The sequence below is a fragment of the Streptopelia decaocto genome, assembly GCF_964273445.1.
Source record: "Streptopelia decaocto genome assembly, chromosome: 8".
Classification (NCBI taxonomy): domain Eukaryota; kingdom Metazoa; phylum Chordata; class Aves; order Columbiformes; family Columbidae; genus Streptopelia; species Streptopelia decaocto.
This window is the reverse complement of record NC_138662.1, coordinates 21,960,568-21,985,323: the sequence shown is the minus strand read 5'-3', so window position 1 is coordinate 21,985,323 and position 24,756 is coordinate 21,960,568. Positions and strand designations below refer to the sequence as shown.

Here is a 24,756-nt window from a genome sequence, read left to right as displayed (position 1 = left end):
GCGCCTCGCCTGGCTTCCCCAGCGCCGCTGGCCGGGCAGGAGCGCTTGTGTTGCAGAGGGGTGTGTGGCCAGGGGCGCGCCAGCTGCCAGCCCAGCCTGGGTGCTGGGCTGCGGTGTCACCGGCACTCACAGATCGCCCCGTTGTAGCAGGGTGTTGGGCAGAGCTGGGCACTTTCCAGACGTTACGCATGCAGTTTTTTGTCAACGTATTTCAAGGTTTCAGGCCGTGCAGAGGGTCAGAACAGACCAAGGGAGACAAAAATTCACATTGAGCAAGGCGTTTCAAAGCCCCGCTCCAGGCTGCCTGCGTGGTGGGTGTCCCTGCGCCTGCTGAACAAGGAGCTACGGCCCTGGTGACTGTGGGCATCGCGGTGCAGGCGTGTCCCTGTGATGATCCTGCTCTTGCTCCCTCTTGGGTGCCTCTTAAAACACCCTTGGGAGACCTCGAGTCCCCCCTCCAGTGCTTCCTGAGGGGCTCCCCATGCACCCCAGGAGGTGATAAACACAACCGACACAAAAACGCTGCGGTCGCGTGGGTGGGAACACCCACTCGGTGTCGGGGCTCTTGGGGAAGGCAAAGCACCTCCTGACACGGGGCATCTGGGGCAGGTTTGGGCCCCTGACTGAGCTGCCGTGTCTCTCTTGTGCTCCACAGTGAAGGACCTGGACACCGAGAAGTACTTCCACCTGGTGAGTGTGCGCTGCTGTGGGCTGCGCGGTGGGGCTGGGCTGGGCGATCCCCCAGCGGGACGGGGTGTCCCCTGCTGCCGGGGCTCTCAGGGACACGTCCCCCTGGGACAGCGCTGGGAGCGGGGTGACCCGTCCAGCCGCGGGTGCACAGCGACCCCTCGTCTCTCCTGCGCTTCAGTCTCTGCATCCTGTTTTTTCAGCATGTGTGATGAAAGAGGAGAAAACCTCCTCAGCCTCGCTGATATTAACTTAATTCATCTCCGTGGGCGGGAATGTCAGGTGTGATGAACAAGCTGCCTCGGGGCTCGTTAGTTTTCTTCGGAGAGGCTCACAGAGGCACAGAGAGGTTATCTGGAGACAAGCTTTAGTACAACGGGACATCATAAAAAATTACCAGGATGGCAAACCAATTGTTGTGCCCAGTGTAGCCGTAAGCAGCTGCAGGGAGCCAGGAGCACGGCGGGTGCTGCCGGTAGCACCCACGGCAGCCTGGGTCACGCAGGGAGCCGGGAGCACGGCCGGTGCCGCCGGTAGCACCCACAGCAGCCTGGGTCACGCAGGGAGCCGGGAGCACGGCCGGTGCCACCGGTAGCACCCACGGCAGCCTGGGTCACGCAGGGAGCCGGGAGCACGGCCGGTGCCGCCGGTAGCACCCACGGCAGCCTGGGTCACGCAGGGAGCCGGGAGCGCGGCCGGTGCCGCCGGTAGCACCCACGGCAGCCTGGGTCACGTCCTGTGGGAGCCGCCGCCCCAGGGCACGGAGATGAATGAGCTCTGCCCGTGCGCGCTGGGAGCGCCGAGTGCTGAGCGGTGCTAAAAGCTGCTATGAGAGTAAGTGTGATGGACAACAACAATATTTTGTAGCTTCATTTTTCTTTTCTCTGCTAAAGTGTCTGTGCTCAAATCGAGCACAAACACGATATATGCACACACAAGCACACGCAGAGCAAGGGGGAGAAGGGACAGGAAAACAAATGCGCACACGTGAAACAATGCCAAGGTGGACTTAAATGGCCCGCTAGGTCATTGTAGAGCAGTAATTAAATGACCTGACCAGTGGAATATTTATTTTTGTTTTTAAAAAGGCCAGGGTAGAAACATTGGCTGATGGTTCTCGCACTTTTTCCAAAGCTAAGCAAGCCGGTTTGGTTTCCGTGGAAGTTTGTGCGCTGCTCCCGGGAGCCTGAAGCGCACCGCGTGCCGCGCGGCGGCCAGGAAGGCGAGCAGACTGACGCGCAGCGAGATTGATTGTTTCATTTCTTTGTCTAGCTTGAGAGAGGCAATAAAGAGCGCAGGAGAAACATATGTCAGGAAAACTGAGTATTATGAACCACTTTTTTAAAGCCGTATAGGGGTGTATGTGTAACACACTAACTGCTTTTTAATTGAATTTTACGTGCAGTTGACATTCTATAGTTACAGGAGAATTCCGTGTGACACTGCAGAGGGGAGCGCTCTGAACTTGTGCTTTCTGTCGGAGCAGGTTCTCCCCACCGATGAATCCGTTGAACACAAGAAGTCGCACAGGCAGAGCCACAGGAAGAAGGTCCTGCCGGAGATCTACCTGACCAGGCTGCTCTCCACCAAGGTGGGAGCGGGGCTGGCGCTGGGGGCGTGCGGGAGCCGGGGCTGCGGGCAGCCGCTCTCCGGGGCGGTGGGAGCAGGTTCAGGAGCAGGTTCAGGAGCAGGTTGAGGAGCAGGTTCGGGAGCAGGTTCAGCAGTGCAGCCGGGCTCCCCCTCCCCAGCTGGCGCGTGGAGCAGCGTGTAGCCCCACGCCATCTCCCTGGGCTGAGCTGGGCTCTGTGCGTGTGGTGCTGAGCGCTGCAGGGCTCACGATGCATGGTTCAGACCCAAACCCATCTCCCCAGCCAGGGATCCTGCTGGGAAAGGAGCTGGAGATGCTCAGCTCTGTCTGTGTAATCTTAATTCAGATTGGAACTTGCCCGCTCTGTGCGGATGCTCCAGCAGTTGGGCTCCCAGCCCATCTTTAATCCCAGCATGATGCCTCACTGGAGCAGAGATCACAAGGATGGCCAGCAGTCTCCAGTCTTCTTTATATTTACTGTGCAGAACAATCACAGATGTGAGATCCTAGCAGTAAGAAAGAAAAATCTCAATGCCAAAAGAAATTAAACCCAAATGCAAGCTAATTATATCACTATGCACAAACAAACCTTTCCCTCCCTGCTTCGGCATCCCCTTTCTCTTCTCGTTTATCCAACTGGCAGCGAAGGCTCTCCCGTTGTGCGCAACTCCGCAGCCCTCGCGCCGTGTTCTGGGCTGGGGTGCTGCCGCGCTCCGTCCCCATCGTGTGCCCTTGTCCCGCAGGGCACGCTGCAGAAGTTCCTGGACGACTTGTTCAAAGCCATTCTCAGCATCCGAGAGGATAAACCCCCTGTGGCCGTGAAGTATTTCTTTGACTTCTTAGAGGAGCAAGCAGAGAAAAGAGGGATCACAGACCCTGACACTATGCACATCTGGAAGACCAACAGGTTTGGAAGAGGAAATCTTTCTTTCCTTCTTTCCTTCCTTCCTCTGTCTCTCAGGAGCAGCAGCTGCAGAGTCTTGGTGTCCCAGGCTAATCATTAGGTTGCTAAAAGTAGAAGAGGGACTTGGAGAACAGGAGGGTGGCGAGGAGGCGGTGAAAGATGAGGCCAGACGCAGGCTTGGAGAGTTTTGAACCAGCGGAGCTCGGGGGCGGCGAGCTGGAAGGGGGGGCGCAGCAGGTAAAGGGCAGGACCAGCTGGCACACTGATACAGGTAAAGCAGAAACAGAAGAGAGACAGGGCGGGAGACAGCAGTGGTGGCAGCTCCGAGCACGGGGAGCTGAGGCAGAGTTCAAAATCATGTCAGGTCTTAAAACACCATGGAGCTTTTAAAAGCAGCATATTTGGCTCCTCTTCACTTGCTTTCTGGCTTTTCAGCCCTTGGGGGCACTTTTCCTGATTTATCTGGTTAACAAAGCTGCGACTGCGGGGTGTTCAGGGGACTCCAGGAGCTGGGGCGGCGGCGCGGGGACCGGCCGGGAGCGGCGCTGGGGACCCCAGCAGCAGGAGCGGCTGTGGGGGCCAAAGCGATGGAGAGAGGCAAAGCAGGAGAGAAACCAGGAGCTGTAAGCGGTGGGAGCGCCCAGGAGAGGCTCCGCGCTCCCGCGGCTGCAGGGACAGGGGCTGCCAGCCCAACACGTGAAAATGAACACCAGATTTGGCTGGGATGGCAGGCATGCAGACACAGCCGCTGAGCTGTGGGTTTGCCTGCCCGTCATTACCTTGATTTGCCAGTAGAGCAAAGACAGTGGCTTTCACTCCTCAGCTGCTGCGGAGGGATGGCAGGAGCGGCGAGTGATACACTGAAATTGTGTTGTGGCCAAACGAGCGCTGAAATAACTGGAGGAGAAAATTATGAGAGAGTAGAAAAAAAAAAAGGACACATGAAATGCGTTTCACGGGGCCAGGCTTACCATCAGAACCAGATGACAGTACTGTCAGGGAAGATGGAAGAGGAGCTGACACCATTGCTACAAAAACCAGCAAGTGAGGAAGCCTGATGTGACAGCCCCATGCGGGCAAACCTGCCGGGGTGTGTGCTGGCCCACGCTGGCCCAGGGGCTGCTGCGCGAGCGAGGGACAAGGACGGGGGCACACGCTCACCTGGGCAAGGACAGGGGCACACTGTCCCCATAGGAGGCCGTACATGTCTCCTGGCCGTGCCACACGCTCCAGCCTGAGGTCTCTCTGGGTGCAGCCGTGTGCCTGCCCCTCTAGCGAGGGGGTGATTAAATAGCTGAAACCGGCTCCTCATCTTTTCCTCTCTACTCTTCACTTTATTTCATGATCTTTCCTGCATTTCTTCCCCTCCCCCCTGGAGTACAAAAGCCTCACGGGTGCGTGTTCTGGCTCCTTTCCCTCGCAGCCTACCTCTCAGGTTTTGGGTCAACATCCTGAAGAACCCCCAGTTCGTCTTCGACATCGACAAGACAGACCACATCGACGCCTGTCTCTCGGTGATCGCCCAGGCCTTCATCGACGCCTGCTCCCTGTCGGACCTGCAGCTGGGCAAGGTACCGGAGGGGACATCTCCCTGGGATCAGTTCTCCCCTTCCTTTTCCCCGCACTTGGCTCAGGCTTGAGCTTGATATTTGCACTGCTCCTGTCACAGAGAGCAGCTGGGGAGTGGGGACACATGGTCACCAGCGGCTGGTGGTTTCTGCACAGCCCCTGACCCAGGAGAAGCTCAGGAGGGAGCGAGGGGTGCGGGGCCCAGCTGGGGCCGCACACTCTCCAGTCGTGGCAGGTGGGAGCAGCTGGCGGGCACGGCCGTGTCCCTGCCCGGAGCACGGGGCGTTCCCGGTGCAGTGTCCTTGTCACACGCTGGCTGCAGAGCCCGCACACCGTCCCGCGGGGCCGGGAGGCAGCGGGACACCCAGCGCCCACGGTTCCTGCTCCCCGCGGGCTTGGCTGAGCGCGGTGTTGACGTTTGAAACTTCCCGACATAAACAAGTTTTACTAAGAAACACTGTAAATCCCCGCTGGTCCCCAAGGCTGGCGGCAGCGCCATGTGTGATGTGGGGGACCCTGCGGAGCGAGGGCCGGGGGCCGGACGCTGCTCCGTGCGGCTCCAGAGCGAGGGCAGCAGGAAGCCTGTGCTGGGAGAGGTTAACGCTGGAGGAAGATCTAATGAGCGCTTGATTTTTTGTTTGTTTGGGTTTGGGACTTTTTTTGCATGTATTACGAAACAGCCACAATTCGTCCTTGTCGTGCTGCGGATGAGGGGAAGAGGGGTCAGCTGGAGTCAGACAGCAGATGGAAACATTTTTTAGGAATACAATAGCATAAGTGAAGGAATTGTTGAGTAATATGGGAAGAATAAATCCTCAGCATAAAAATCAGCTTGTGTATACACGCACTGTATCGCTGAACGTTTTCCAGGCTGGATGCGGCCCCTGGTTGTAGGATGTTGTTCTTAAAACTGCAGATGTGAGAGTGGATTCAGATTCTGCACAGCTACAGTGTGCAAGCAGTTAATAAACCAGTACCCAGCTCCACAGAATACAGACAAATCAGACACAAATTAAAACATAACTTTAAAGAGAGGCAGCATGGGTTTCCTTTGTGTTTCCGAGGAAAAAGAACCACAAAACACAAACCAAACCCAGCGTCACGAGCAGGCTCTGTAACTTGGCTGTATTCCTGTACTGCCTTGTCACTGGGTTTGAAAATAAACTGCTGAGGGATCTGGTGCCACAGCCGGGTGCCCGCTTCCCGATTCCCCCGCAGCATTAGACACGGCACATATTGCAGCAGCAGATTGCAGCCGCCCGGCTTCCCGGTTCCCTGCCCGACGCGGCTGACGCTGCTGCACCGCGGGCACAGCCGGCGGTCCTGCTCCGCTCCCCGGTTCCCTGCCCGACGCGGCTGACGCTGCTGCACCGCGGGCACAGCCGACGGTCCTGCTCCGCTCCCCGGTTCCCTGCCCGACGCGGCTGACGCTGCTGCACCGCGGGCACAGCCGGCGGTCCTGCTCCGCTCCCCGGCCAGGCCAGCGGGACCGGCCCACATGCCCACCACGTTCCTCCCTGCGGGCTCGGCCAAGTTCATCCCCAGGGCAATGACATCAGCGGGGCAGGATCGCCTCGGGGTTAGAATCAGTCGCGCTGGCACTTGCAGGGAGCGCAGGCAGGGTTGTGTCTTCACCGGTACAACCCGATCGTGTGGCCGGGAGGTTAAAACTGCTCTGTCCAAGCTGACATTAATCAAGAGAACTCAGTATTTTCTGTTAATTACTTCACATGCACTCAATATAGGCCAGGCAGGCTGGGTTAGCCAATGCAAAATAAATCAAAGCTACATGAAAAATCCAAGAGCAACATTTCAACTGACAAAGTTCAGCTTGTAACAGAGCTTTGTTCTTCAGTTTAAATCAAGCTGGCTGCTCAAGAGACCCGAGTAAATGCATCCAGAAGCCCTTGTTACCAATTTCCACACGCAGAGCCACAACCACAAGCGTTTTATCCAACACTGTCGTGTTACGCTCATCTGCAGAGCGTCACGGGGCAGCAAGGCACCTCGCCGGCCCTGTGCACACATTTATCCTGCCCCTGGTGCAGAATGAGACCCCACAGCCCCTCCACCCGCATGGCAGCCGCCGAACGTTTCGCTCACACCAGGAGGGCAGAGGGACGTCCACGGCTCCGTGCACCCTGACGTGTTCAGCAAGTGCCCATCTTAGCCAGACCAAAGACCTGGCTGTTTGCTGACCCCACCGGTCACTGGGGTTGGTGCTTTGGTCAAACAGGATAAAAGGTTTTGAGCCAGGAAGAGTACAGTGTCTGATTTTGGTATCTCACTCTAGGACTCCCCGACCAACAAACTCCTGTACGCCAAGGAGATCCCTGAGTACAGGAAGATCGTGCAGCGATACTACAAGCAGATCCACGACATGCCCCCGCTCAGCGAGCAGGAGATGAACGCCCACCTCGCCGAGGAGTCGCGGGTAAGGGCGGCGGGGGCGGGGCTCAGCGGTGTGGCCTCGGGGCGGGGGGGGCTCAGCGGTGTGGCCTCGGGGCGGGGGGGGCTCAGCGGTGTGGCCTCGGGGCGGGGGGGGCTCAGCGGTGTGGCCTTGGGGCGGGGGGGGCTCAGCGGTGTGGCCTCGGGGCTGAGGGGGGGCTCAGCGGTGTGGCCTCGGGGCTGCGGGGGGCTCAGCGGTGTGGCTGCGGGGGGCTCAGCGGTGTGGCCTCGGGGCTGAGGGGGGGCTCAGCGGTGTGGCCTCGGGGCGGCGGGGGGCTCAGCGGTGTGGCTGCGGGGGGCTCAGCGGTGTGGCCTCGGGGCTGCACCGCAGCGCAGAGCACCAGCCCCGCTCTGCTCCAGGGCTGCGGAGTGGGGAGCACAGGAACGCGGGCTGCGATCAGCTACGCTTAGGTGCCAGAAAGAGCAAACAAGAAAGGATATTTTGCCTCAAACTTCCAGGCACAAACTTCCTCTGACCTAATTCCAAGCATCTTCAGTTAGTGCCAGAGCTGCAGTAAACACCCACGAGTTAGCTTGAACCTAACTCGCTTTGGCACCACTGGGAGCTGGAAGCAAAACTGAGTGCCAAAGAGCCAGGAAGCTGGGAGAAGGATCTGTGCACCCCCCGGCCAGCTGGCCCGGTGTGCGCTGCCAGCCCTGGCACCAGCCGCGGGAGCTGGAGCCGCGCTCTGGCCGCGCGTCCCGCCAGCGACGCACCGCGGCCTCTCAGAGCCAAACCCCTGCCACGGCGTCCCAGCCTCAGCTGCCCCGGGGCTTCTCTGCCACGTTCCTCTGCCCAGCTCTCGCGCTGCCCCGTCCTCTGGGACGGCTTTGAGCACCGAGGGGTAAACAGCGTGGTCAAGCGTGGGCACTTAAGGATGTCTTTAAAAATACTGAGACTGTTTCTGATGTAAGCAAATGCACCTTCCTTAAAGGAGCAAGGCAAAAGCCTGGCTGCATCGATGCAACAGTAACAAAAATACCTAGGAAAAACCTTTTAATCTACTTAATGCCTGCTGTTTGGGCTTGAACTCACTTGCTGTATCATGTTAATATTCTTCCCTTCTTTGTTCTGTCTTTATAAAGAAATACCGTAATGAATTCAATACCAACGTCGCCATGGCTGAGATATACAAATATGCCAAGAGATATCGCTCCCAGGTGAGTGGGTTCAGCTGCACTCAGGCTTCAGCGTACCTGTGGAGGGAATAACAAACAGGATAATAACAAACAGTATTTTGTAACTGAGCGGTCAGATGCCTGCATCCAGCCCCACAGAAAAGGGATTAGCGTTGTTTGCATAATCCCATGCACACATGTAATATATGCGCACACAGATGCACCTGCTCTCCTTGGCTGAGAAGGCCAGCTATTCCTGGCTGATTTCAGCAGCGTTTGGCTGGGCCAGACTGGAGCGGGAAGGCAGAGCACACTGGCACAGTCCACTCCAGAGGTCCCCCCGCCGTCCCGGTGGCGGCCGTGCTGGGTGCTGCCGGGCAGCCGTGCGCCGCGGCGCCGGTACTGCCGGTGCCTGGTCGCGTTCCCTTCCCAGCCCTGCTCGGGGCCTCGGCTGAGCCCAGGGCAGCCGGGGCTCTCGGGGTTCGGTCCCAGCAGGGCTGGCAGGTGGGCACCCCAGTGCTGTCCCCCCACCCACCTGCCCGTGTCCCCTGCAGATCGTGGCCGCCCTGGACGCCAACCCCACGACGAAGCGCACCCAGCTCCAGCACAAGTTTGAGCAAGTGATCGCGCTCATGGAGGACAACATCTACGAGTGCTGCAGCGAAGCCTAGGCCGACCGCAGCCCTGCAGCGACCTTCCCGCAGCACAGCACCGCGGGAACCGGCCTTCAGCCGCGGATTCACCACGGCTCGCCTCTGCCGGGGTCACGCTCAAACCAGCCCCGTGGTCGGGTTGGCCTGGCCTGGGGCTGAAGGGCTCCCTCTCCCAACAAGAAGCCACGAGACACCTCTCTGAGCAGCTCAAAACCCCTCTGGTCTGCACTGTGGCACCTGTAATTTATTTGCTGTTGCCAGCCAGAAATGGAGACACGACACCTGTGACCAGCTCAGTCCCCCCCTTCCCCCGATCAGCACCTGGGCCGGCAGCGGCTGCTGCATCCCCGTTCGTGGCTCCTCAGGATGAGAGATGGGGCTGCAGAGCAGGAACGACAGACGCGGAGCAGAGGGGAACTCAGGGAGCACCGAGCAGAGATGGCAGAGGCCACCGGAGCAACGCTTGCGCTCCCTTCTACACCATCGCTCAACATCCTTGTTTTTCCAACACCAGGGACTCTATCAGCTGTTCACTATCTGCTGCATTCTGTGTATTATTGTGCCTTTTAATTTTTGTACTGTATGTGTAAACATAACCACTCCTCCATCTGAGACTTGGGCAGCACTGGGAACTCGGGGATGAGAAAAAGCAGTTGCTTCCCAAGCAGCTAAACACGGCGCAAGCACTTTATCCCCCACAGAGACGGCTGTTACGGAGCCGGGGGAGCGTGTTACGTGTCAGCCAGCATGGGAAGGGGTGTTCCCCCTCCCCGGGTCCTGCATCTGCCTGCACTGTGCACTGGGGTTGCAGCAGGTTGGCAAATGTCCCGGCTTTCAGGCGGCTGGTCCCAGGCACAGCTTCTGCCCAGAAACCGGACGAGGTGGGAAAGGGAAGGGCCCCGCAGCCTCCGGGCCGTGCTGGGTGGGCACACAGCGTGGTGCTGCCCCGGCAGCGCTGCTGGTGCCGGGATCAGCTCCTGCTGACGGCCTCTGCCAGAGCAACGGGAGCCACGTGCAGGGATAACACAGGCAGCATCTCCCCTCCCTCTGCCCCACGCAGTCTCCTCCATCCCCCAAACAGGGTCACTGCTGCAGAGGTGTCTTCCCAGAGCAGCCTGTTCCACTTGCTCTGCACCCAGCCCACCGTGGCTGTCACCAAGAGAGCGCCGTTCTGCTGCCGCTGCTCTGGGTTTGGCCTGCGAAGGCACAGGGACCGGAGCCCGTCCCTGTCACCATGCGGTGCTGCCACTCGCAGACCCGCAGAGCAGCTCCAGCACCACAGGCTGCAGGGGCAGCAGCGTCCCGCTGCACAGACACAGAAACGTCCCTGCTGCCCCACGCAGCCCGCTGGAGCAAACCCGTCCAGCTCCGTGGGCTGCTGTCTGGGGAGCCGCGGCAGCTGTGGCCATTCTGGCGTCTGCAGTCACACGGGCCCCTCCGCAGAGGCTGCACCGCAGCAGCGCCGCGTGCTCGGAGCCAGCGGCCCCCGCAGCCAACCTGCCCGTGAAAGTGCACCCAGCCCAGCCACCGCGTTTCCAAACTGCCAGAGAACACAAGCTCCTACCTCAGTGCGGGCAGGGCCGGTGGAGGCTGCGCTGCGCTGCTCCTCCAGCTGGCGGGATCCGCCTGGGGTCCGCGGCCGCCGGAGCTCTGCCGGCACTGCCCGCCGGAGCTCTGCCGGAGCTCTGCTGGCACTGCCCGCCGGCGCTCTGCCGGCGCTGCCCGGGACCGGTGGCCTCCATCCCATCCTTCTCAGTGACGCCACGTGCATCGAAATCGGAACATCAGAATTGCATATGTGTACATAGATATCTATTTTAAAACAAATGATAGACTTTATCCAGTATGTTAAAAGGGGGGTAGGGAGGGGAGGGAAAGGGGAAGAAGAGGGTTTTTTAAAGCAAACTACAGAAAAAGTACATACACTGTGGAGGTTTCAATGTCTTTGCTGAGGACGTGGCTTCAGAATAGACACTCTAAGAATGTAGCTGGGCTACATTTTATTTTGAAAGTGATTTCACAAAAGATTCTTGAATTTTTTTGTTTTTCTTTTAGAAACTGTGAATAGCGGCCAGAGATACAGGCGGCCCAGCACAGGGACAGCGAGGGCGACACGGACAGGGTGCCAGAGAACGTTGAGCTTGGCTGGAGGTGGGAAAGGGCCATGGGGTGACAGCCCCGTGTTGTTAGAAGGAGAGGACACAGGTGAGCTGACAGGATAGTTTGCCCCCAGGTGCTGGGACTGTTGCTTTATTATTTAATTTTTTCCAAAGAAAAAAAAAAAGTAGTTGCTACAACTGTTTTAAAGAAACAACTTCAACGGAGCAGAAGCTTGAGGGTTTGTAGTGCTGTCTGGAACCCCCGAGCCCTTTGTAACATGTTTTTAAACTTTGGCACGTGTTGTGGGTGTAGCGCCCTTACCTGCTGTGTGGTGGAAGTGGCAGACTCTTGGAAAAGCCTATCTTTGTAATAAAACGAGGTGCTGAATACGCGTGGTGCAGTTCCTGCCCCGCGCACACGGGCACGCAGCGCGGGGAGCTCTGCGCACGAGCCGCGCCGGCGGCTCAGCCGACAGCCTCCCCGTGTCCGCGGTGCCGGGTGTTGGCCCCGCGCTGCTCCTGCTCCCCGGCACCGCAGCTCCTGCCAGAACAGGACCTGGCGCGAGGGGGAGGATCGCGAGGACGCAGCCAGAGCCGCGACCCAGCGCACGCTGTGCTGCCACGGACCAGTAACAGCGGCGGCGCCCGGGCCAGGCACACATCCCTCATCCCTCTCCCAGCCCCGAACACCCGCCCCGTCCACCGCCAGCCCTCGAGGCTTCGCCTTCAGCGCCGTGCACCAGCGCAGCCCATAGGTCTTAGTAACTGTGGAATTGCTAAATCCTCACTCTTCCACCTCCCCCAATACAAGCTGCGCTTTCCAGACACCAGAGGGATTTTCTTCTCCCACTAGAAAGTTGATTCTCAGCAGAGCTAAATCCAGCAATTAAATGGTTTGGCCTCTCTCAAAGCAGAAGAGCCTCATGATCACACCAAGTGCCCGGTGAGCGAGGACACGGCTCCTGCCCGGTTGTTACGGAACATTTCCACACGAGCGAGCGGAGCTTTGTGCGGATAGCCATCGTCAGAGGAGCCGGTGGGCTCTGCTCCGTCATCGCTGCAGCATCCCACACCCTGTCCCTGGGGGGACACGAGTTTCAACTCCATTAAAGATGGATTGACATGGCCAAGGCTGAAGTTTAAAGATAAGTTGGTTTGCTCAGCTCTTGCTTAAGCTCTGAAGCAAGGCCAGGAGCCTTGGAGGGCATTGGCAAGGCCAGCTGAAGATTAGCAAAATCCTCTTTAGGAAGAGAGTTTTACTTCCACTTATTTTCCCCTGCCCAGGAGGACGGTAACCCTTGGCATTATCGGGCTGACCTTCAGAAGGGCTCTGTTCTGCGCAGAGCAAGACAAAAATCAGGCATTTGAAGCTATTAAGTGAAAGTGCTCATACACGAATGCACAGGAGCCAGCAAGGCAGGTTTAGAGCTGTGTTTGGGAGCTGTGCCACAGATAAGAGCACGAGCAACACAGCAGCCTGCAGCAAACACCCCAAACCCCTCTTTGGACCCCTAAAATAGTCTGTGTTCCTCTTACCGTGAGCAGAGCACAGGCAGCCCCCCGGCGCGGGGACCCTCGCCCGTGGCACACACCGGACCTGCTGCCCCGGCACTGCCGTAATCCCGGCTCAGCCGGGCGTTAGCGCAAGGGCAGCGGGAGCCCGGACACCCGCCCCACGGCGCGGGCACCGCGGCCCCACAGCGGCAGGACCGGCCAGGGCCGAGCTCCGCAGCGCCCGGGGTGCCACGGGTGCCACTGTGTGCCCACGGTCCCAGGGCCCTCGGCCATTGCCCAGCACTGGGGCTCAGCGCCTGCACACACGGACCCCAAAACCTGCACCCCGGAGCCCAGCACCGCTGGCTGGCCAGCTGTGCCGCTGCAGAGGGGACACGTGGGACAGACAGGACAGCCCTCCCCGAGGCGCAGCTGCCGCAGCGCAGCTCACCCCGTGCCGTGTGGGGCGAGGCCAGGGCTGGGGCACAGAGACCCCCGAGCAGGGCAGCAGCCACGCCGCTTCACAAGGGGAGTGAACAAGCTTTATTAGTAGGTGAACATGAGTTAAAACTGTCCTGGGGACTAAAACCAACCCAAATCCTGAGGGCCCGGACCCAGCTGGGGTCCCACGGGCAGCAGGGCTGTCTGGGACCCTACAGATCCCTCTTGTCTGCAGGACGGGGGGCTGCCTTCCGCGGCCTGGCCTCCCCCTGCCCGGCTCCCGCCGGCACCCGGGGCTTCCTCGCCTTGCCCTTCGCCCCCTTCTCCTTGGGCCCATCTTGCTGTGCCTCCTTGGGCCCATCTTGCCGTGCCTCCTTGGGCCCATCTTGCCGTGCCTCCTTGGGCACCTTCTCCTTGCTCTTTCCTGCTGGAGCCTTTCGGGCCCCCTTTGCCCGAGCACCCACGGGGTTGTCACCATGGCCCCCTCCTGCATCCTCAGCAGCTGGAGCCTTGGAAGGCCCTGGACGCCCTTTGCCGGGGGCCCGGGGGCGGCCAGCAGCTTGCGGGGACTTGGCTCCGTCGCTCCTGGGCTTGGCTGCCGCTGGCGGCTGCTCCTGGAGGGGAGAGGCCGCTCTGGGTGCCGCCACGCCACGAGCCCCCAGCCCCACCGCCGGCCCCTACTCACGGCCACGGGCTTCGGCTTCTGCTTCTCTGCCGTCGGCTTCTGCTTCGCTGCCGTCGGCTTCTGCTTCGCTGCCGTCGGCTTCTGCTTCGCTGCCGTCGGCTTCTGCTTGGTGGCGCCTGTGGGAGAAGGGGAGCGGATGAGCGGGAGCAGCAGCCTCTCCACGGGGCTGCAGCAGCCCCAGGTGGCTCATGACACCCCCAGCCCTTTACCTCGCTGCTGCGCACCCGCTGCAGGGGCTCGGGGGGGCTTGGTGGTCCCTTTCCGCGCTGCCTTCGGGGGCTGCTCTCCGTCAGGGTCTGCCTTGCCCGGGGGCTGCTTCTGCCGCAGCTTCTTGGGGGCCAACTGGGGCGAGAGGGAGGTGGAAGCGGGGCCAGGAGGCACCTCGGCCCCAGCCCGGCCGCTCGGGCCGGCAGCCCCTGCTCACCTTGAAGCGGCCGGTGGCCCCCATGGTGTTGGAGTTGTGGGGCCGCACCAGGTCCCCGCGGCTCAGCCCCTTGCTCAGCGCCTGCTTCAGCAGGTACTTGAGGCGGATGGGGTCCACACTGGGGTACTTGGCCAGGATGAACTTCTTGATGGCAACAACAGAGGCGCCCTTCCCCTGGTCCTGCGCCCGCAGTGCCTCCATGACCATGTGCAGGGTTGGGGGGTGCCGGGGCTGCCGGGCCAGCAGACCGGGGAGCCGGGCTGCGCCAGCGGCTTCGGCTGCAGGGAGAGACGGGAAGCACCTCTTGGAACCCGAGCCCAGGCCAAGGCACCCACACCACCAGGGGCTGCAAACCCCCAGAAACCAAACAGCCACGACCCTGCTCATCCCTGCGGCTGCACAGGGACCAGAGCCCCAGCAAAGCCCTTACCCGCCTGAGGCTCCATGGCAGCACACATCCCCAAATTCACCAGCCCGAGCTGCAGGCCCAGCCCTGCTCACAGGCTCAGCTCACCTCCAGCTCATTTATCTGATTAGCATTGCAACGGCAGGTGCTGGTTGTCAGCTGCTAATTGCTCTGGTTGCTGCCCAAGTGGGAGCAGGCGGCTGGGATGCTGAGTGCCCCTTGCCAAAGCTTTGCAAGGGGCTGGAGGGAGAAGGGACACGGCTGGGCGGGGGTTTGGAGAGGGGGTCACAGTTACTCCCTGCTCGTGGGTGGCAGGGCGCTGGGGTCGGGCAGGGGCCAGCCCGTGGCGTGGGGCTGCACGGGACCTGTCCCCGTGTGCCGGTGTGACACGCCGGCTCCCTTCCCGACAGCCCCGCTGTGGGGCTGCACTGCCAGGGGAGCCTGGTCACGGGAGGGATCCCACAAGGATCCCACAGAGGAGGTGAGGAAATGGACATCTGCTTTGTTGGCTGGTGAGGCAGGAGGAGCCGCTCTCCCGCAGCAGCCCCCGGTCTGCACTTGCAGCAGGGACAGCGCGGCAGGGACAGCGCGGCAGGGACAGCGCGGCAGGGACAGCACGGCTGGGACGGCTCGGCAGGGACAGCGCGGCAGGGACAGCGTCATCCCACGGGCCGGGTGTGAGCCGACCCCTCAGCCACCGGGACCCCAACGCGCCCAGGGCCCTTCTGCACTGTGTTAGAAACAATTCCTCCTGCGGTCCCATGGCGCCTCTCCCGGCTGTTCCAGGGGGGCAGGTCACTTGTGCCGCTTTCCGTTCTGCCTGCGCTCGCGGGACGAGCCCGTCATGAACTGCTCCTTGGGGCAGGAACAGCATGAATGTCCCCACCGCTGCTTCTCCACAGGCCACCGTGTCAGTCCCTTCCTCTTTACGTAAGAGTAGCGATGTTTTCATACATATCATCTGTGAAAGCCTGAGGAAGGGCCAGGATTACATGCGAGCAGGGCCGGTTCACAGCCCACGCCAGTGAGCACCTTACTGCACCAATGTACATGCAAAGCGCTGCCCAGACAGAGCTCTGTCAGGGTCTGCGCCCCCGCTGCGCCTGGGACAGGGACCCAGGGGACAGGGACCCAGGGGGCAGCGCTGGGAGAGGCACCGGCACCCTGTGTGCTCGCTGTCCCCAGGCACCGGCACCCTGTGTGCTCGCTGTCCCCAGCCCAGCACCGCCAGCCGTTCCCGTTCGGTAAAAGCCGCGGCACCGAGCGTCATTCCCGTGGAGCACAGCGAATAAACACCAAATCCTGCCTTCTCTTCCCTCCAAAACCAGCTCCCAGATTTGAAGTACATGAATCAGACATCAGCCTAAACACTGAATTATTCATAAAGCTCTAATCTTTAGATTTCACTGAATATGCAGAAGTATCGACAAAAAAAAATAATGAGAGAATTGTACTTGCAAATTGCTCTTTATTAAAGGTTTAACTTGCACGGGTTCTATATGTTTCCTATTAGACCTCGCAAAGCTGCATAGGATTAGAAATCAGAGAGGATAATAATGTACAAAAATAGTTTCAAATGTTGATAACACTGAACAGCGAGAAAAACATCTTATTTGTATAACTGAGCTAAAAATAAAAATGAAGAACACTGCTACAATTGCAATATGCCATCTTGTAGTGCTCCGAGCATATGTCGACGTCTCTGAGCCATATGCTCCCTTGTCTTGCCTGCTCTGCGCGGAGGGGAGCTCAGCGCGGCACCGCTCCGGCCGCAGGGGCGCAAGCACCGGCCAAAAGCTCCTACTTGGGCTGACGCCAAACCGGTGGCGGCTGGACCGGGAGGGGGCCGGGGGGAGCGTGTCGGGGGCACAGCCCCGCGGGAGCCCGAGGTGCCCGAGGGTGACGGGCAGGACGGCGGGGACAGCAGCGCACCTGCGTGCTGCAGGTGCCGCACTCCCCGAGCACGCCTGGCTGCAGCCGCGCGTGGCCGTGCTGTGCCGTGCCACACCATACCATGCCACGCTGTGCCATGCTGTTCCATACCATGCCATACCGCACCACGTCATGCTGTACTGTACCCTGCTGTGCCATGCCATACCGTGCCATGCTGTGCCACCAGGCCCCTCCATGCCACCTGCTTGCCGGGTGGGATCCAGAGCCATCGCCTCTGTGGCACAGAGGGGCCCATGTACACCGGTACCCTGTCCTGTCCCCTCTGCGGGGGTCACGGTGCCTCCCGGGGCTTGTGATGGGCTGGAGGTGGGGCGGCTGGGGCTGGGGGCGCGTGCACCTGGGGCGCCTGGTGGCAGCCGGAGCTGCCGGGCAGCCGCAGCGCGGCGGGGCTGAGCGGCTGGTGCTCCCAGCTGGGCTCCGTCCCCAGCTGCGGAGCCGGGAGGGTCCCCAGCTCTGGCCCCGTGGCGGCAGAGGCGGGGACGTGTCGCGGTGGGGCGAGGGAGACGATGGCGCAGGCATGGCGGGGCATCGGGCCCGGGGATCTGCACTCGGGATGGGGGCGCGAGCTCTCAGCAAGTCAACAGAAAAGCACGGATTTACGCCAGTGGAGGAGCTAAGCCTTTGCATTTTAATTACAAAATGTGTGTACACATTCACAGCCTTGTTCCCAGGGGTCCTAGTGCCAGGAGAGAGGAGCCCGCCCGGCGGCCGTGGCCTCGGTGCGGCGGGGCGGGCGGTGGCAGCGGGGGTTCGCGCTCCCGGGGCGGCGACGGGACCCCGAGGACCGGCCGCTCCGGGGGGGCCTACGCGGGAGAGACCTGGCTGGTGGAGACGGAGGAGGTCTCTGTCTTGCCAGCAGACGTGTCCTCGTCGCCCAGCGGGTTCTTGCCGCAGCAGAGAGTTGTGATCATGCAGTTACGGAACTGGAAGAGAAGGCAGCGCGGGGTGAGGTGGGCAGACACCAGGAGGGCTCTGGCTGAGGGGCTGCTTGGAAACCCCACCACAGCAAGAAAGGTGCCGTGGCAGTGAGTCTCCTTCCCAGCTGCCTGCCATCCTGCCTGCCGCCCTGCCTGCCATCCTGCCTGCTGCCCTGCCTGCCATCCTGCCTGCCGCCCTGCCTGCAACACTGCCTGCTGCTGCCCTGCCTGCCATCCTGCCTGCTGCTGCCCTGCCTGCCATCCTGCCTGCTGCCCTGTCTGCCGCCCTGCCTGCTGCTGCCCTGTCTGCCGCCCTGCCTGCCATCCTGCCTGCTGCCCTGCCTGCCATCCTGCCTGCTGCCCTGTCTGCCGCCCTGCCTGCTGCCCTGCCTGCTGCCCTGCCTGCCACCCTGCCTGCCATCCTGCCTGCTGCCCTGCCTGCCATCCTGCCTGCTGCCCTGCCTGCTGCCCTGCCTGCCACTCGGTGGACACAGCCCCAGCTCCTCCACCACCCCAGGCCCGGCTGGTTTCACACAGCATGAACTGTCATTTACAAGACTTGTGCACCACCCAGGATGCGCTGCACAGTCGCCCTCCCGCGTGCCGGAGCAAGATCAGCTGGAAACAAACCCCCCTCCCGCCACACGGGTACCCGGAGGTGCCACGTAACCTCACGTGCTCACCGTAACCTGTCATAAAGCAAAGGACAAAGAAGGAGCTTGCCCGCCATCCTGCCGGTTACCTGTTTGTTCATGACGATGTAAATCACAGGGTTGTAGATGGCGGAGCTCTTGGCAAAGAAAGCCGGGATGGTCATGAAGATGGGCCCAAAGTCCGACCCCTGGTTGGTGAAGATGTAGAACGCGACGCTGGCGTAGGGCAGCCAGCAGATCAGGAAGGCGATGACCATGATGATGACCATGCGGGTCACTTCTTTCTCTGCCTTCTGGGTGGTGGCGGACTCCTGCTGCTGGGCGGCCGCCTGCGGGCACAGGGGAGCGGGGCTGTGGTGGGGCGGGGGAGCGCTGTGCCGGCGCGGGGCGGGGCGCGGGCTCAGGGCTCGGGGTGGTCGGGCTGCACATCTGGAGTTCGCGATTTCCCTCTTTGTGGAGCGCCAGCCTGGCCCCGAGGGGCCTTTCTGTCACCAGCCTGGAGCCTGGCGGGTCCCCTTCCCAGCACCGGGGACGGGGACGGCCCCGGCCACCGCCGCCCGCTGGTACCCACCTCCTTGACGGTGCAAACCAGGTTCCCGTAGCAGAAGAAAATCACCGTCAGCGGGATCATGAAGTGAACCACGAACATGTAGATGACAAAAGATTCGTTGTTGATCTCCGGCTTCAGCGTGTAGTAGTCGATCCCGCACGAGCACTGCATGCCCTCGGGGATGTACCTGCGGGAGAGCCCAGCTCAGCGCCGGCCAGGACACGGCTGGAGGCCACGGCCGAGCCGCCGCCCGACCGCGCGGCCCCGGCACGGCCGCCCCCCTACCTGGACCAGCCGAAGAGCGGGGGTGCCGCGCAGGCCAGGGCCATGACCCAGGAGAAGGCGACGCCCATGATGGCGTGGTTCTCCCCGAAGCGGAAGTTGCTCATGGGCTTGCAGACCACCACGTACCTCTCGATAGCCAGCACAACCAGCGACCAGAGAGCGATCTCACCTGCGCCGGGAGAGAGGGACGGGACACAGGGACTTGGAGCAACGGGAGGAGGAAAACGCTGATGCCAGCACGAGGCCTCCCGGGACAACCCCAGCAGCAGGTACAGCCCCGCCAGGGTTCGGACAGCGAAACGGACAACGGCCAAGTGCGGCTGCAGGGGAAGGAACGGGCAGACGCCTCCTCACCACCGCTGAACCCCCGCCGCTGCGCCCTGAGCTCACGGATCCCACCGCTCGTCCTGGGCAGGTGCCACGTCCCCTCTCGGGGATGCACGAGTGCCCATCGCCCCCAAAGTCCCCTCGCTGCCCACAGCTCCCCAGGAAACCTGTGCAAAGGACCCAGCCGGGGAGCGGCTGCCCGTGGCTGGAGGCCGAGCGGGACAGAGGACGGCGTGCTCAGACACACCGCTCTATCTGACGTCTGTTCGGTCAGAGCCGGACGGCACGGCGCGCGGAGCCAGCCCTGCCAGCCCGCGCCACCACGCGCCGCAGCACAGCCACACGGACACAGCCCCACGGACAGGAGGAACGCGCTTGTCATCGCCCCGTCAGAAAGCGAGCCAGAAAGATGTGCAAATCCAGCAACTGCAAAATCTGCTGCTGGGTTCTTTTCTTTGCTGCACCGTGTTCTCGGGACTCGGAGCAGGTGGCAAACAAAATAAGGTCAAAAAAAAATAAAGTCGTTTGTCACATTCTCCACCTCCCACCCTGAACCGCTGCAACCGCCTCAGCCCATGGGCAGCAGCCCCAGCACCTCCCAGGTACCGCGGCTTCCCAGACCACCTGAGTGTCCTCCCTCCCCCTCCTAAAACCTGGGGCAATTCCTGGCAGATTTTAGGATACTTGGAAAACTCACCACCCAGAGTAGCAAAGAAGCCTTCGATGTAGCAGCCCGTTACTCCAAAGACAAAGTACCCGTTCATCGAGGTGTACATGGTGGTCGTGAAGCCTCCAAAGACCATGAAGAGGTCGGCGATCGCCAGGTTCAGCAGGATGTAGTTTAGAGGTGTCCGGAGCTTCTTGTGCTGGATGGTGACGTAGAGCGTGAGGAAGTTGACGGGGAAGCCGAGCAGGATCAGCATGAACATGTAGGCAGCCAGCGCCGAGAACTTCCAAGGCTCCGCCAGGTAGTACTGGGGGTACTCGAAGGGGCTCCGCACCACCCCGGTCTTGTTGGACATGGGCACGTAGAAGTCTTGGCCTTCTGTCCCGTTCATGGCTGCGGTTGGCGAGGTGCCTTTGGCTCTGGCTCAGGGTGGTGCTGGAGCGCGGGGGGATCGCTCTGAAGTGGGGCTCCCGCCACCTCTCAGCCTTCGCCGGCACCCCCAGGAGAAGCAGCTCCGCTCACCTCCACAGGACACCCCTTTTAAAGTGCCCCCCGGGGTAAGCTGCAGGCACCGGTGTCAGCGCGATTAGGGCTTACAGAATTATTAATCATAATCATCCAGGGGTAAGTGGCTTTCCTGGGAAGGCATTAAGGTGACACCTGTTGCTGGCCCGCGCTGTCATTGCTGGAGACCACGGCTCACGGTCACATATAAAGAGGTGGCTCTATGTCGCACCTTTCACTTCGGGGCCCCAAACCAGGCGGCAGCTCCTCGCGCGGGCTGGCTCCTCCGCGCGGGCCCTGCGCCGCGCAGGAACTGCACCCGCGATGCAGAGCTGGCCGTCCGCACTCCCATCACCCGGGAGGCACCCGCGCCCCATCCCAAAGCCCCCAGCCCGCCCCCTGGGCACCCAGGGGTGCTGCCCGCAGAGAGGGACCGGGACGTGGCGTGGGCTGCCAGGGAAAGAGGCGGCACAGGGGGATCCTCCCCTGGTTGTGCTTCTCGAGGCTCCCAGGCCGAGCTCCGGGCACCCGCCAGCACACGGGAGCTCCCGCTGTCCCCAGGGACGGGAGCTGGCAGCTCACACCCCATGGCTGAGGGTCTGGGGGCTGCGGTGCTGCTGGGCTGGGCAGGCGGGGGTGACAGGTCTGTCAGTGACAGGGCTGTCCCAGGCCTGTTCTTACAGGGCAGCAGGTTGGTGACACCTCTGGCCCCACTGCAGAGCCATCCCCACAACCGCCGCTCCCGTGGGAGGCTGCACCAGGTGCTCTCCAGCAGCAGCAGCATCACCAACCCGTCCACATGCTCGCAGCGCCTCTTTTTCTGCCCCAGGATGTGGCTGGGGAGGTTTGAGCATCATGCCAAACCCTGACCCTGCTGGCAGGTTCCCAGCTGTACCACCTCCTCTGTGCCTGGCTTTGTGTGTGGTTTGGGTCACGCTAATGACACTGGTGACACCTAATAAATGACCTAGTCCGTCTGTCCTGGACGGGTATTGCTCTGCACAGGAGCTGGGAGCTGCTGGAGAGGGCACTGAAGGGAGGGTCTGAGCTGAAGCCAACACTCAACTTCATGTGCTGGTTGACAGGCATCTCCGGTCTCCCTGAAACCTCGCGGGATCATCACGTTCCCCAGGGAAAGCTGTTGCTGGAGCCGCCCACGTCCTCCGTGTCTCTGCCTCCCCACTCAGTGCCCTCGATCGTGCTCCAGACGCTCTTTGTGCCAGCATCTGAGCTGGACTTCACCTTTCCGTAACGTTCCAGAAGCAGTGGGACGTGCAGCAGAGCGAGCACAATGTGGCAACCGCAGAGGATCTCTCCTCTGGAGAAGGTGGTTCCTCACAGTTTGCACCATCAGGATTAACCCTTTCAGCTCCAAAGCTGTTTTCCCTGTCCCCTCTGTTTTCCACCCGCTGTTTGTCACCGTTCTCACCAGCGGTTCCAGCTGGCAGCAGGTACCAGCCGGTTCCCCGCGGTGGCTCGGCAAGGACCGTCAGCCCAGCCCCGGGAAGGGGCCGGAGGTGGAGGGGAGCTGAGCGTGTCCCGGAGCTGAGCGGCCCTGCGGCGGTACCCGCGAGCGCCTGGTCCAGCACCGGAGATGTGCCAGAACTGCTGCAGCGCGTCCTCCTGGCCTTAATAAACTTCCTTCAGTCCTGGCCTAGTTTTGACCAGTGCTCCCTGTGGGTTATAGTACATGCAAAGGTTTAAAGGAAAAAAGCACAAAGCTCCATGCTCTCTTTAAAGAAGAGACGGAGCTGGGAAACCTTCGCTCTAAGCGGGGAAGGGCTGAGGGGCCTCAAGGGCTGGCACCAGCGGCAAAGGGCTGGGCGCTGCACCCAAAGGTGGGCACGATCCCTCCGGACGGTCCCAAAGCTCTTCCTGGCTGTTAACGTGGAAACACCGTGTCCTCACACACCTGCTGCTCATCCTAAGTCCCTCTCAATTAACTTTTCACACGTGTTGCCAAAGCCAGAGCAGTGCCACTATCTAATTGCAAATGCAGCTGTTCGTAGTTGTATCTGGGCACACAAGGATTAGAGGTTTATCTTCCCAATACACAAATATGCCACCTTAAGCCCTGATGCAATAAGCCGCTGCTGAGGTGAGCAGCTGCTGCTCGGGGCTTAGGGCCGGCGTGCGTCAGCGCTGGTGCAGGGGGCAGGCCGGGGACCCTGCAGCGGGACAGAGCTGCTGGGACTGCGCTCACAACGGCTCCAGGGCCAAGCGCCACGGTGGCACTTCTTGTGCGCCCAGAGACTTCGGATCATGAGGTCACCCAAGAGTTTCACCGGCATGGGCTGTTCTGGAACCAGACTGCACCCTGTACCAGATGTGTTGAGCATGGCTTTGCCCAGAAAAGCCCAATGCACTTTTCAAGCCTAGACTGTATTCACAGAGACATTGAAAAACCCACTTCCTTGCTTGATCCATTTTGTCCCTGTGTCACGGCAAACCCTATCTATCTTTCTAATTTTCCGTTCCCACTAGCTCTGCAAAACCAGCTCAGTTCTGGGAGAACGAGCCGAACCCCATCCTGGCTCCCATGGCAAGCAGCATTGTTTATCCATGCTGGTCGTGAAGTCTTCATTGCAAACAGTGACAGATGAGTCACAAAGCAGACAAGCAGTAATTAGAACAGAATGTTTTTGAAGTGGAAAATGCAGCAAACTTGGTCAGGAACCAGTGAGGGCCTCAGAAAGCCCCCGGGGCCGCCGCAGTGTCACTCTCGAGAGCACCTCGAGCAGACATGGAGACAGCGCTGCTTCCACGTGCAACGGGCTGCTCATGCGGCGGCTGCTTCACCAGCCCCGGCGACAGCTCACGCCAGCGCAGCAGAATGTCATCTCCCACCCAAAACAAAGGGAGGCTGTGCCAGACGGGATGTCACAACAACAATAGAACTCATGGTAACATGGCACAATTTATACTGGATTGAAGTCAAGAGATCTATCGCTTCCCAGCTCGGTTCCAGCCCGGCTGGTTACCCACACGAGCCCTCCCGCTGCCCGGGTGCCGCTCAGTGAGCGGGAGCAGGGCGAGGGGCTGGCTGGGACGGGGCTGCCCTTCCCCACTGCGGCCTGCGCTGCTGAGCTGCGTGTTTGTGTTACCGGTAACGCCGCGGTGCAGCCAGAGCTCGGCACTGGCGTTCTGCTCCCCGCTCTGTCCCCCGGCAACAGGGCAGAGCTGGGCACGAGCGGGAGGGGACAGGGCTGGGACAGCTGCCCAGAGGATCCCCAGTGGCCCGCGGCGTGCGCAGGAACAGCAGCTCAGAGGAAGGAGGAGGAAGGGATGATGTGCTCGCCTTCCCAAGGACCCGCTCCACGCTGGGGGCCCGCTCCCCACGCTGGGGGCCCCTCCCCACGCTGGGCTCCCGCTCCCCACGCTGGGGTCCCCTCCCCACGCTGGGGTCCCCTCCCCACGCTGGGGTCCCGCTCCCCACGCTGGGGTCCCGCTCCCCACGCTGGGGTCCCGCTCCCCACGCTGGGGTCCCCTCCCCACGCTGGGGCCCTGCTCCCCACGCTGGGCTCCCGCTGGACATCTGCCACAGGGACACCGTGAACCGATTCCTATTGCTTGCATAAAGGGTAGTGAAAAACAGTCCCGTTTATTTGAAGATCTGTCAATAGTGGGTACACATTAAAGAGTAATACAAGTCCTAACACAAGAGTAAAGACGACAATTACTCCAAGGCTGAACTTGACCCTAGAAACGTCCCTGTAAAAATCTGTGGCACTTGAGCTGCTTGTCTGGGAAATGTGGAGGACATTCACAAACAGACATTTTCATTTAAAAAAATAGTTACATTTCTTCACCTCAGTTCCACTCATGTACCAAACGGAGCAAGGTGAGTTAACTAAGCTCAGTTCTACTCAGGTACCAAACGGAGCAAGGCGAGTTAACTAAGCTCAGTTCTACTCAGGTACCAAACGGAGCAAGGCGAGTTAACTAAGCTCAGTTCTACTCAGGTACCAAACGGAGCAAGGCGAGTTAACTAAGCTGGCAGGAAAACTCTGAATCTACACAGTGCTTTGCCAAGCCAATAGGGAAGTCCCTCGCTGAGGCGCAAGACTGTTTTTCTTCATTGGTTTGACTCATCTATTTTCCGTCGACAAAACGGACAACAATTGTGCTGGAGTACAAGAAGCTCATAGTCTTCTGTGTGAAACATCTGTTAATGAGAAAGAGATTTAGGGACAAGTTAGGCTGTGACTAACTCAAGGAAAACGCGAACAGAGCTCACCGGCTCCCCCGAGGCACAGCCCATCTGAAGCTGCCATTGCGGGAGAACCGGTCCAGAGAGCTGCAACCCGCAGCCCAGCAACACCAGTTCATTGCTTTCGCAGAAGGAAGGACAAGACTCAGACACTTTCTCTGGAAGCAAATACG

The 24,756-nt window shown here is 60.7% G+C and overlaps 4 protein-coding genes across 5 annotated transcripts in view; 1 reads left to right on the top strand and 3 right to left on the bottom strand.

The window, feature by feature from the left end:
• PLXND1 (plexin D1) overlaps positions 1-11,457 on the top strand; it is a 75,853-nt gene extending 64,396 nt beyond the window's left edge. Inside the window, exons 30-36 of the mRNA XM_082059726.1 lie at positions 656-690; positions 2,174-2,278; positions 3,019-3,182; positions 4,603-4,750; positions 7,042-7,182; positions 8,283-8,357; positions 8,870-11,457. Coding sequence (XP_081915852.1) covers positions 656-690; positions 2,174-2,278; positions 3,019-3,182; positions 4,603-4,750; positions 7,042-7,182; positions 8,283-8,357; positions 8,870-8,986 — 785 coding nt within the window. The 3' untranslated portion in view covers positions 8,987-11,457. The remainder of the gene's footprint in view (positions 1-655; positions 691-2,173; positions 2,279-3,018; positions 3,183-4,602; positions 4,751-7,041; positions 7,183-8,282; positions 8,358-8,869) is intronic.
• On the bottom strand, positions 11,025-16,113 carry H1-8 (H1.8 linker histone). Its single transcript, XM_082060361.1, has 4 exons — positions 14,112-16,113; positions 13,897-14,029; positions 13,739-13,803; positions 11,025-13,679 (listed from the first exon to the last, which is right to left on the bottom strand). Exons 1-4 carry the CDS (start codon positions 14,496-14,498, stop codon positions 13,215-13,217), a joined length of 1,050 nt encoding a protein of 349 aa, XP_081916487.1. The 5' UTR covers positions 14,499-16,113; the 3' UTR covers positions 11,025-13,214.
• A 1,152-nt stretch (positions 16,114-17,265) lies between these two features.
• On the bottom strand, positions 17,266-20,260 carry RHO (rhodopsin; the record flags this gene model as incomplete). The annotated part of the gene is made up of 5 exons (XM_082059678.1): positions 17,266-17,393; positions 18,130-18,369; positions 18,612-18,777; positions 18,876-19,044; positions 19,900-20,260. The coding sequence occupies 5 exons, from the start codon at positions 20,258-20,260 to the stop codon at positions 17,274-17,276; spliced, it is 1,056 nt and encodes a 351-aa protein (XP_081915804.1). The 3' UTR covers positions 17,266-17,273.
• A 3,695-nt stretch (positions 20,261-23,955) lies between these two features.
• Positions 23,956-24,756, bottom strand: part of IFT122 (intraflagellar transport 122) — a 28,526-nt gene continuing 27,725 nt past the window's right edge. For both annotated transcript variants that reach the window (XM_082059918.1, XM_082059919.1), the window contains one exon: positions 23,956-24,538. In XM_082059918.1, the coding sequence (XP_081916044.1) occupies positions 24,449-24,538 (90 nt within the window). In that variant the 3' untranslated portion in view covers positions 23,956-24,448. The remainder of the gene's footprint in view (positions 24,539-24,756) is intronic.